At 42.4% G+C, this 12,643-nt stretch overlaps 2 protein-coding genes across 2 annotated transcripts in view; both read right to left on the bottom strand.

Moving 5' to 3' along the window:
• LOC311103997 (myocardin-related transcription factor A-like) overlaps positions 1–1,209 on the bottom strand; it is a 40,007-nt gene extending 38,798 nt beyond the window's left edge. The window contains exon 1 of the mRNA XM_084145640.1: positions 1,079–1,209. The gene's annotated coding sequence lies outside the window, so the exon portion shown is untranslated. The remainder of the gene's footprint in view (positions 1–1,078) is intronic.
• A 5,055-nt stretch (positions 1,210–6,264) lies between these two features.
• Positions 6,265–7,531, bottom strand: LOC311103902 (uncharacterized protein; the record flags this gene model as incomplete). The annotated part of the gene is made up of 2 exons (XM_084145530.1): positions 6,265–7,044; positions 7,259–7,531. 2 exons carry the CDS (start codon positions 7,529–7,531, stop codon positions 6,265–6,267), a joined length of 1,053 nt encoding a protein of 350 aa, XP_084001656.1.
• Positions 7,532–12,643: the final 5,112 nt, after the last annotated feature.

Genomic DNA, 12,643 nt, shown 5'->3' with positions numbered 1-12,643 from the left:
ATAAATTACAAAATAATGATCTAAAGAGGCTTAATCCTCACTGCAGAAATAGTTGGGAGAGCGCGTCAAACTGGTCCACGCTGATCTTCAGTGCATAAATAAAACTTTTTGCAGGCTATCTAATAATTTGGCCAGGTAAAAATGTATTTCAACGCGCATTTCACGATCTGACATAATGGTAGCCTACCTTTTGGGCTTTACAATGGATATGTGCACTTTATTTCATGGTTCTAGGTCGATTTAAGCATTTTGAACGAAGAGCCAACTGAATCGGCTCTTTTACATGAACGGAGCCAAATGAGCCGGCATGGGCATTGAGCCCATCACTACTCGATACCACGCAGATTATGTGATTAGCTCAAACGAGCTGTGCGGCCACATAAAAGTTCAGTTAGACATTCACGCTTGCCCTAGTTTAAATATTTATACTAAGCTAGCTACACATGGAATACATTTGAATGTATCTACTGGCACTGCACCTGTTGTCTCGACCTCTGTACTCGACTATGAAAAGCCAACTCACTTTTACTTCTTGCTGACCTGTTGCACCCACTATAACCACTGTAATCATTTTTTGACCCTACTGGTCATATAGCTATGAACATTTTTCATTTACATTGTAGTCATTTAGCAGACGCTCTTATCCAGAGCGACTTACAGTTAGTGAGTGCATACATTTTCATACTGAACATCTTGAACGATAAAGCCAGATGTCAAAATGTCTTACCGAGCAGTCACGTTAGCAGGCGTGAGTGTTTAGGCTACCATTGTGACTGACAACATAGATAGATAGGTAGCTAGTTGTCAAACCACACACTCACGTTAGCTATCTAACCATTATGTTAATTGTGCTGTAGCTATTACGTAATATACGCTCGCTAGGTGCTAGCTACCTAGACTCATGGCCCGTGCTAGTGGAGCAGCCATTATAATCCAGATTTTAGACCCTCGTAGCCAGATGCGGTAGCACTGTTGATAAACTACCTAATTTAGCAAGCTAAATCAATAGCCAGCTCCCTAGTCTGTTTGCTATTATTTGATAGCTAGCCTAGTTGCTAACGTTAGCGGTTCAACTCACCTCGCAATAGAAACACACTGCTGCAGTGCTGGTGGTATGGAACCGGGACCGCAAGCATTCAAGTGGTGACAGCAGAAAAGTTATGGTCGACATGTTAGTTGCATTTCCATTGGTCTTCAATCAAATCGATACTTTATTGACCGTTGTTAAAGTTAGCCAGCTAGGTAATGACATTCCCTCACACACTGCTCACTCAAACGAATATCAAGCTAGGAAGAATAACAATCCTTCAGAATAAGAGTTCTGACCTGTAGTCTTTAAGTGTAAATTAATAAATAAGGCAAACAATTATGGACAATATCACAATAATCGATATCTTATAATAGTTATCAAAAGTAATTGTTATATATTTGTTTGCATTTATATTTTTAGGCTAAATGATAAAACAGAATTGTGTGTGTACTTCTATCATCTATTTCGAATGCGTGTCAAAATAAAAGTCCTATAGATATCACACATCCCATTCCAGGCCCACGATATCAATAGTTTCTACACCAGGGTTCTTCAATTCCGGTCCTGGAGGGCCGAAACACTTCTGTTTTTTATTTCTAACTGGTAGTTAATTGCACTCACCTGGTGTCCCAGGTCTGAATTAGCCCCTGATTAGAAAGAGAGGATGAAAAACAGAGGTGTTTCGGCCCTCCAGGACCGGAATTGAAGAACCCTACACCAACATCAGTACATAATTAGGGTTGAAAGCAGTTAAAAACCTCTTTAATCCAATACCTTCCGCTCAAACAAAGGTCCTGCAGCTCTAACCAATGATTTACATTTACATTTTAGTCATTTAACAGATGCTCTTATCCAGAGCGACTTCCAGTTAGTGAGTGCATACATTTTCATACTGCCCCCCCCCCCCCCCCCCACCCCCACCCGTGGGAAACGAACCCACAACCCTGGTTGCAAGCGCCATGCTCTACCAACTGAGCTCTCACGTTAATGGACAGATGTTTGGGGAAACCCTATTTAGTAAGTGTTCCAACCTGCCCTTGATCTACTTCCATTATTAGGATGATATCTTTGGTGTTTGGCACCACAGTGAAAATACTAAATTCATTCACCTTTTTAACACAAACCAAATACACCATACACTGATTCTATTGATTTCTGGACATTACTGTTTTCCTTTTTTCCACTAGATGGAGACAGAATCTTCTAAACCAAAGTATTTCTAAATCAACAGATACACACTGGGAAAAGTCTGTCCTCTCCTCAACTCCTCCAGAGATACTTTTGAGGAGATGGGAAACTCCAATGGAATCGGATTAACGCCCATTGTTTGCGTTGTTCGTGCGTCGTCAGTGGGAAGCGCGGTGCATTCGGGTCAATTCAAGGACAAGGAGAGCTCTTCTTCAAGGCATCAATGGGAGTCAATTGGGTGCTAGCTCAAAAACCCAGCAATTGCATGAATTTCGTCAACAAGAAGTACAACATTACAAATATTTTCCGAGATATGAGATAATGAACTTGTTCTCTGTAATACTGTATAGCTTTGGAATCGTGATATTACGTTCTTTCGAGAAAAATAGGTAGGTTTCTCGACTCATAGGTCGTTATCAATAAAACGTCACAATATGGTGCAGAGCTTTGATTTAACCTGTTGGGGGGGGGAGTACTAAGCTAACATATGGAATTGTTTTAAGATGGTCCATTTAGCTATTTGATTTGGAATTGTAGGACCCCTTAGGTATAAAACAAATTATTTAAAAATGGTTTGACAAAATCTAGAATTTGGGGCAAAAATATATATACAGTATATAGAATTTGGACTTTACTACTACAGCCCATAGAAACACATTGAATAACACATTCATAAATGGCAAAACAATTGTCAAAAAATCTATCATAAGGAATAAGGTTTTGAAGTGTCTGTCCTAGAACTAGGAGATACTGTATAAGATAATTCAGGAAATATTTTAGTTTGTATGGGTTGTATGGGTTACTTTCAGACAAGTCCCGTGACACTTGTGGGGGTGGTAGAGCAAAATGGAGAACACCATCATGTTTGTGAGAGTCTCCCCTTTCCATAGAGTGTAGGCCAAACCGTTCGGAAGCCACAGATGTGTTCGTGAGAAGACCGATTTTCGGGATGTCTCATGGTCTGACAAACACTGCTGTAGCTCTGCCACCTTCCACCGTAGATGCTGAAGGCCTATGGGTGGATGCAGTGATATCTGTAGTTTAAACTGACAGATTTTGATGGGGATGTTTTTATTCTGTTACTTAGATTGACGCCAGTTGTGCCTGACACCAAAGATCTCATCCCCCTGATTACTACCCTTTCCAGTAAAATCATTATTTTAATTCCTTGATTAACTGATTCCAACAGGGCACAAAATATTTTTGCCCCTCTCCAGGATTTTAAGATAATTTCATTTTATCTGGTGGAGAAATTATAATCTGAATAATCTCCCGGCTAGAACCATAGATAGGTTTATCATTGGTTAGACTTCAGTCTGGTCCACTTGCAGTTCCTCCTCTGACAGATTAATATTTCTCTAAGACAAAATGGTCCCACTTTAAACAAAATACAACTTATAAAGGTTTTATATAGCATACATAAAGGCTTCATAAGCACTACATAAAGGCTTAACAAATAATGTATAAGCATATGTCATACTCTATAAATGGTGTATAAACATACATAGTGCATTATGGCACAATTGGCAAATAACCCTACAGTAGGAATGGCTTTGTCACCCTTAATACACAATCAATAGAGTATGACATACAGTTATAGATTATTTGTGAAGCATTTATGTAGTGTTTATGAAGCTTTATCTATGCTGTACTTTGTACTTTTGAGACTGACAAAATTATCTCAAATGGTGGATTTGGCGCCCCCATCTGTCAAGAATAACAGTTACCACAAAATGTCATTTCAATAGTTTCATGCAAAGTGTTCCAGAAGTAGTACATTGGGGAAACCAGAAATGCCCTCCAGGCTCATCTTCAACAGCACATTAGATCCATTACCAAGAATGACAAAGGCACATTACTAATTCAACATTTTCAAGAACACGCATTAGAAAACATAAAGGGATAGTTCACCAAAGGGATAGGGTTGTGGTTAAAGGGATAGGGTTGTGGTTGAGGCTAGGGTTAGGGTTGAACTGGGATGTGGACACAAAGCTAGGGTTAGGGTTGAACTGGGATGTGGACACAAAGCTAGGGTTAGGGTTGAACTGGGATGTGGACACAAAGCTAGGGTTAGGGTTGAACTGGGATGTGTATATGAATCTAGGGTTAGGGTTGTGGTTGAGGCTAGGTTTGGTTTGAACTGGGATGTTGCCATGAAGGTAGGAAGCTAAGGAAAACCTCTGGGTTGATTATGAAGACTTTAATGTCATAAAATCCCATACTATCATCTCTTGGCTAAATTAGAGAGGTTTCTTCGGAGACAATGGCATCTGGTTTCTGTTGTGCAATAGGAGCTAATGGAACTTAATTATGTAACGTATAATACCTTCGTCTGTCCTGTCTTATGTTCTTAAGTAAAGGATGTGAGCTAGTTTGTATTAAAGCGCCCTACGTCAATCTCATAGATCTGTCTGCACTGGGTTCTGACAACTAAAACATTGTAATACACATACCTGCTGGTAGTAGACGGTTATTATGTCACTGTTATGTCATATCATTGTTATCTGGTTCATCTGATAATAGCTTTGGTCACATGGGTGGCTGGCCCTTATCTCCAGTGCTGAATCGCCACTCCTTATCCAGATCCATTTATAGGGCTTCTGAGCAGAAACAGCATCAGTACTGATACAGGTTCAGTTTCTGGACATTATCCTCCTCTTAGATAAGCTCTGCCCAGGGGATTTGAGCTGGGTGGCTGGCGTTTTTTCTACCCCTGTGGCAGTCCGTTTCCTCCTCTGGTTTTTAATCAGAGCAGTAATCTGCTGATGTTGCTCTGGAGGCCAGGCCTGTATGCCACATCATTCTCCTTGTGACCTGGATCCAAGCCTTTTAAACCCCACAGCAATTTGTCTCTGGCCAAAGACCGGTGTCAGAATATGAAATCCTCCTTGTCCTTTATCGGAGTCTAATGCAAAACCGCGCACTTGCTAAAATTCAGTACTTCAAAGTTTTTCATCTGTGCTCTCTATTTCAATATTATTTCAATATCACCAAACCCACAGGAAGGTGATGTGTTTGTGGCCGAGGTCCGGCTTCTCCAGGCTGGAGGCCAAACCCACAAGCAAAACGTATGTTACCAAACGCAAGTTTTCATCTAAAAGGGGAGAACAGCGACTCAATTCTGTGCATTTTCATTTTGACACATCATGGCAGCCCTAGATAGATTGAAACCAGCTTTAATCTGTGTGTGAGCTGTGTGAGAGCTGGAATAGTGGTGATTAATTGGTGAATAATCTGATGTTGACTAAAGCAGATGTTGATCATCGAAGGGAGATTTTAGCTCTAGTGCAGTGGAGACCCCTATACTCAAATCTGGCAAAGATTTAAGCCAGGTACTGTACATCACAAGGCAGAGTCCCCCCAAAAATAATACTTTATTACCATCTATATACAATAAATTCCCTATCAAACATATCCATGTGTTAGAGTATAATCATCATCATTCATGAGACAAAAATAACTGCTGTACTTGGAGGATAGGCCTACATTTGAAACATGACACCTATGTTTTCTACACAGTGTGCAGAAATGGAATAGACATTGAAGAGAAAATGTTGAACAGAAAAAGACAAACACTGTACTGGAGTTAATAAATAAATTAACAGGACAAATTGTAAGCAGTCAAATACTTCAGGTAGGTCTTAAATGATACACCGAAACATAATGATGACAAAGTTGCATGCTGCACAGAAAACAAATGATGCCCATTCCTCCAGTTCCACAAGTCACAGACTTCTAGATACATCATACAAAACTGCTCATACTCTAAAATATTGTTACTTAGACACTTGGAACCAGATTGGGCCATGCATTATGACCATGATGAAATAACAGAGCGAATGAGTGCCTCCAACAAGTTCAACTGAATGTTAAGGAGTGTCTGAGCCTGAGGTGTGTTATGAAACCTCACAGTCAGTTTGCTGCAGAAGGGAAATGGCCCCATTCTTTTTTTTCTTCAAACATAAAATGACCAGGGAGCATGGTGTGAAATATGATCCTAGATCAAACTGATTATACGCTCACTCAGTGTCCCTCCCTCATGACAGTCACCTTTCCTGGGTCTGCGACTCATCATCCCAGCTCTTGCCGCCATGTTGGTTCTTCTTGCGGGTGCGCTCGGCCATGACCACAGCTGCCAACACAGTCACCAGCACCGTCACAGTGATAACCAGCACGGTGGCCGTCTCTGCCATGCACAACTGGCTGTCCACCCACGCCAGCGAGGCGCCCGCCAGCTGCAGAGGCTCGCGGCACGTCACGTTGTGGTAGTCGTCAACGTGCAGGTGGCGCACACTCAGCAGCTTGCTGAAGACCCGGTGCAGGTCGCAGTCGCAGTTCCACGGGTTGCCAGCCAGCTGCAGGTGGGTGCCGGCCGTGTGGAGGCTCAGGAAGGTCTTGAACTTAAGGTGCTGCAGCTGGTTTCCCTCCAGGCCCAGCAGAGTGAGGCTGTGCAGGGGAGCCAGAGCCTCCGTGTCGATGTGAGAGATGTTGTTCTGGCCCAGCTGCAGGGCCTCCAGGACCGGCAGCATGGACAGGGAGCCATGGCGCACAGCTCCCAGCTGGTTGGCATGGAGGTAGAGGTGGCGCAAGCGAGACAGGCCCCGGAAGACCCCTGGCTGCAGGAAGGTGATGTGGTTGTGGCTGAGGTCCAGCTTCTCTAGGCTCTCCAGGTGCTCCAGGCTGGAGACTTCCAGCCGCTCCAGGGTGTTGTGGTCTAGCCGGAGCTCCCGGACCGAGGACAGACTGTGGGAGAAGTCCGACGGCAGCCGGCGCAGCTCGTTACGGCTCATGTCCAGCTTCTCCAGAAAGGAGAGGGAGTAGAAGGCCTGGGCGAGGAGGAGGGTACAAAAAATTATGAATATGAAAAATATGACAATCGGCATCAAACCCTCATATCAACAATCAAATCCTTATGCTAAACTATGCCACTAATGTTAATTAATGCATAGGCTATTGAGTGTTTCTCAATCCATTACTAGTGCTGGGCTAGAACAAAAATGTACACAGTAGGCCACATTATATGGGTTTAGCAGGTGTTACCTCGGGCTGCAACAGCTGGATTCCACTGTCAGAGAGCACCAGGACCCGCAGTGACCAAAGTCCGGCAAAGGCACGGCTCTGCACTTCCATCAGCAAGTTGCCACCCAGGTCCAGCAGCCAGGTGCCATGGGACAGGCCATCGGGCACGTGGAGGAACCCGCGCGCTCGGCAGTCCACCAGATCCGAGTGTTCGTAGCAGAGGCAGTGGTGAGGGCACTCTTTTGAACCTTCCACTGAAGACAGAGCCAGCAGCAGCAGAGCAGGAAAGAACATATTACTTGCAAAAATGTGCATCTAAAGTGCTTTATCACGACAAGGCTTGAGGACGTTTGGAGTGGAGTTTCAGCATCCGGATATCTGAGGAATATCTGCAAAATAATGCAAACAACCATTAGACTAGTGGTTTGGAGATACAGTATCAAAAGCTGTCGCTGAGTGGTGAGTATTAGGTAGGATAGAGGAAAATGTACATTTAATAGCTCTGTAAGCTGTAGGCTTTTAATAGCTTGAACTAGTCGACAGCTCTAAAAGACTAGATGGAAAACACTCCGAATCCGTTACTGTACATAATACAAGCAGCGAGTCGGTTGCGCGTAATGGGAATGTTTTACGCATAGCCTACTTTGGCGGTTTTAAGTTATACGACACACAGTGTCGTTGGTAATTGCAGACACACAAAATTACGTTTTTTAATAAATTATAATGTAAATATAAAGGTTACGTTTTTAAACCGACACAACAGCAAGCCTATTCAACGAACGGTAACAGAAACGGTAAATAACTCGTAAATAAAACAATACTTTACCTACAATCTTTATATCCAATCTCCAATGAGAAGCGCTGGTGCCGCATCAGTAAACTAACGCCGCATCAGTAAACTAACTCTTGCGTCCTCATCTCGCTCATCTCTCCCTGTCACGCTCCCTCCCGCTTTTTCTGTCGAGAACTAATCCACAAATCATCCGCCCTACAGATGTTCCCATCTAATAATAGTTTTTGTTTTAGTATTCCTACCTAGACCCCCTCCCTTTTATTTCACCTCAATTTATCCATCGCTGATCCCCCTATTATCCATAGTAGAATAAACATCCCAGTTACCCATTGAAGACCCCTCGTTTTTCTACTATGAAAAACTGACAATAGAACATCTGCCCTGCAATCCCCCATACTTAATAATCCCCCCTTTCCGCCGTTTTAATCACATTTACGCAGAGTTTACATGGTGCATCCATCACATTGTGTCCAATAGGCATATACAGTGCATTCGGAAAGTATTCAGACCCCTTGATTACAGCCTTATTCTAAAATGGATTAAATAAATAAAAATCCTCATCAATCTACACACAATACCCCATAATGACAAAGCAAAAACAGGTTTTTAGACATTCTTGCAAATTTATTAAAAATAAAAACAGAAATATCTTATTTACATAAGTATTGATATATGTATTGAGGGGAGGATGGATGGGGCCATGTATCGCGAGATCTTGGCCAACAACCTCCTTCCCTCAGTAAGAGCATTGAAGATGGGTCGTGGCTGGGTCTTCCAGCATGACAACGACCCGAAACACACAGCCAGGGCAACTAAGGAGTGGCTCCGTAAGAAGCATCTCAAGGTCCTGGAGTGGCCTAGCCAGTCTCCAGACCTGAACCCAATAGAAAATCTTTGGACGGAGGTGAAAGTCCGTATTGCCCAGCGACAGCCCCGAAACCTGAAGGATCTGGAGAAGGTCTGTATGGAGGAGTGGGCCAAAATCCCTGCTGCAGTGTGTGCACACCTGGTCAAGACCTACAGGAAACGTATGATCTCTGTAATTGCAAACAAAGGTTTCTGTACCAAATATTAAGTTCTGCTTTTCTGATGTATCAAATACTTATGTCATGTGGTCCTCTGTAGCTCAGCTGGTAGAGCACGGCGCTTGTAACGCCAATGTAGTGGGTTCGATCCCCGGGACCACCCATACACAAAAAAATGTATGCACGCATGACTGTAAGTCGCTTTGGATAAAAGCGTCTGCTAAATGGCATATTATATATTATATTATATGCAAATTAATTACTTAAAAATGTGATTTTCTGGATTTTTGTTTTAGATTCCATCTCTCACAGTTGAAGTGTACCTATGACAAAATTACAGACCTCTGCATGCTTTGTAAGTAGGAAAACCTGCAAAATCGGCAGTGTATCAAATACTTGTTCTCCCCACTGTGTGTATATATATATACAGTGAGGGAAAAAAGTATTTGATCTCCTGCTGATTTTGGACATTTGCCCACTGACAAAGAAATGATCAGTCTATAATTTTAATGGTAGGTTTATTTGAACAGTGAGAGACAGAATAACAACAAATAAATCCAGAAAAACGCATGTCAAAAATGTTATAAATTGATTTGCATTTTAATGAGGGAAATAAGTATTTGACCCCTCTGCAAAACATGACTTAGTACTTGGTGGCAAAACCCTTGTTGGCAATCACAGAGGTCAGACGTTTCTTGTAGTTGGCCACCAGGTTTGCACACATCTCAGGAGAGATTTTGTCCCACTCCTCTTTTCAGATCTTCTCCAAGTCATTAAGGTTTCGAGGTTGACATTTGGCAACTCGAACCTTCAGCTCCCTCCACATATTTTCTATGGGATTAAGGTCTGGAGACTGGCTAGGCCACTCCAGGACCTTAATGTGCTTCTTCTTGAGCCACTCCTTTGTTGCCTTGGCCGTGTGTTTTGGGTCATTGTCATGCTGGAATACCCATCCACGACCCATTTTCAATGCCCTGGATGAGGGAAGGAGGTTCTCACCCAAGATTTGACGGTACATGGCCCCGTCCATCGTCCCTTTGATGCAGTGAAGTTGTCCTGTCCCCTTAGCAGAAAAACACCCCCAAAGCATAATGTTTCCACCTCCATGTTTGACGGTGGGGATGGTGTTCTTGGGGTCATAGGCAGCATTCTTCCTCCTCCAAACACGGCGAGTTGAGTTGATGCCAAAGAGCTCCATTTTGATCTCATCTGACCCCAACACTTTCACCCAGTTCTCCTCGGAATCATTCAGATGTTCATTGGCAAACTTCAGACGGGCATGTATATGTGCTTTCTTGAGCAGGGGGACCTTGCGGGCGCTGCAGGATTTCAGTCCTTCACGGCGTAGTGTGTTACCAATTGTTTTCTTGGTGACTATGGTCCCAGCTGCCTTGAGATCATTGACAAGATCCTCCCGTGTAGTTCTGGGCTGATTCCTCACCATTCTCATGATCATTGCAACTCCACAAGGTGAGATCTTGCATGGAGCCCCAGGCCGAGGGAGATTGACAGGTCTTTTGTGTTTCTTCCATTTGCGAATAATCGAGCCAACTGTTGTCACCTTATCACCAAGCTGCTTGGCGATGGTCTTGTAGCCCATTCCAGCCTTGTGTAGGTCTAGAATCTTGTCCCTGACATCCTTGGAGAGCTCTTTGGTCTTGGCCATGGTGGAGAGTTTGGAATCTGATTGATTGATTGCTTTTGTGGACAGGTGTCTTTTATACAGGTAACAAGCTGAGATTAGGAGCACTCCCTTTAAGAGTGTGCTTCTTATCTCAGCTCGTTACCTGTATAAAAGACACCTGGGAGCCAGAAATCTTTCTGATTGAGAGGGGGTCAAATACTTATTTCCCTCATTAAAATGCAAATCAATTTATAAAAATGTTTACATGCGTTTTTCTGGATTTCTTTGTTGTTATTCTGTCTCTCACTGTTCAAATAAACCTACCATTAAAATTATAGACTGATCATTTCTTTGTCAGTGGGCAAACGTACAAAATCAGCAGGGGATCAAATACTTTTTTCCCTCACTGTATATATATATATATATATTCACACACATTTGCAAACATTTCTAAACCTGTTATTACTTTGTCATTATGGGGCATTGTGTGTAGATTGATGAGGGGGAAAAACAATTTAATCAATTTTAGAATAAGGCTATAACGTAACAAAATGTGGAAAAAGTCAAGGGGTCTGAATACTTTCCGAATGCACTGTATAGGCTACCAATATTCCATATAACTCCTTGAATTCGTTATTGAGTGTATCTCCCTTGTATTTTTGATTATGTGGAATAGCCCACAAATGCCCCTAGAAGCCCTCACAATTTCCCATGACAGGTAGGCAGGCCTATTCTATTCAACTCTAATAAAGTGAGTGAATAGGGAACATACAGTATTTCAACGCCCTTTGTGGCATTTCACCGAATTGATTTTTAGATGAAATTTCATTATGTACAATTCTAACAATGTGCCATGGTTCTTTGTTATGTGGATACTTTCTAATTTTTATTGAAGGCAATACCTTAGAGCTTGGATACGGTTTGATATGACCTATTGAATGGACATGGTCATTGCTTGTATACCACATCCATTCATCTCATGTCCCACCTTCATTTACATTTCTATTATGCCCTCTGCTGACAATTTGAAGGTATAGCAATGAACAAAAATGGTTTGGATACAACTGCAATTCATCCATCCCAGATGATCCAGCCCAATAAAGCCTGGTTATAAAATGTTTAAATAATGAGTTTAACAATACAATTAGGAGTTGAAGATTAATTCCTTTTCCCCAAGAAAGGAATATTGTGATTTGAGTGTGAACGAAAGACTGACTGCTACATCAACTACTAGACAAAACAGACCTGAAAACCACCAAAAAGACATAAAAAAAAAAAAGAAACATGACAAACTGCAAACTTCTTTTCTAAATATTTTTTATTTCCATGTTACTAGCTATTTAAAAATTAAAAATAAAATACTGGGAAGGAAACCTTGGCAACGGCAACCTCGTTGACACACGGTGGACGGGTAAACAACGTGGATGCCGGTCACAACTTAACCCCACTGGCCGAGCCTCCAATCAGGCTACATTGTTATAAACACAAGGCTGGGATAGGGGCCTTTGGCCCATCTGGGAACCCTGCTCCCCATCCCAGTCTCAAGGCCTTTGGCCCATCTGGGAACCCTGCTCCCCATCCCAGTCTCAAACATGGCAAGATATCTTTAAGTTCATTTTTTCCAAAAGTGAATACAAAGCATCCCATACAGAATTGAGATCGATCTCATTGCACACGGTTCAGTGGCACGCCATATGATATTGGCCAACGTAGTTAATTTATTTGTTTTTTCTTGTTCGAACATGGGAGGAATGCATTGAGTCGGGCGGAAGAGCAGATTTCACCTGCCAAAGTGTGGCAATGGTCGGTAGACAATAGGAGTGGGAGATGGAGAATGTAAGAAAAGAGCTGGATTTCAATGTGGTCCCATCGTGGAAGAGGTACTGTATTGTAGAATCAAAGACCATGAGGGACAAGGATGAAAGAGAAAGCCCAGCCTCTACTCTAAAATAACACATGCTCTT

This window comes from Coregonus lavaretus (assembly GCF_964263955.1).
Source record: "Coregonus lavaretus genome assembly, chromosome: 28".
NCBI lineage: Eukaryota > Metazoa > Chordata > Actinopteri > Salmoniformes > Salmonidae > Coregonus > Coregonus lavaretus.
This window is presented reverse-complemented; position numbering and strand designations above follow the sequence as displayed.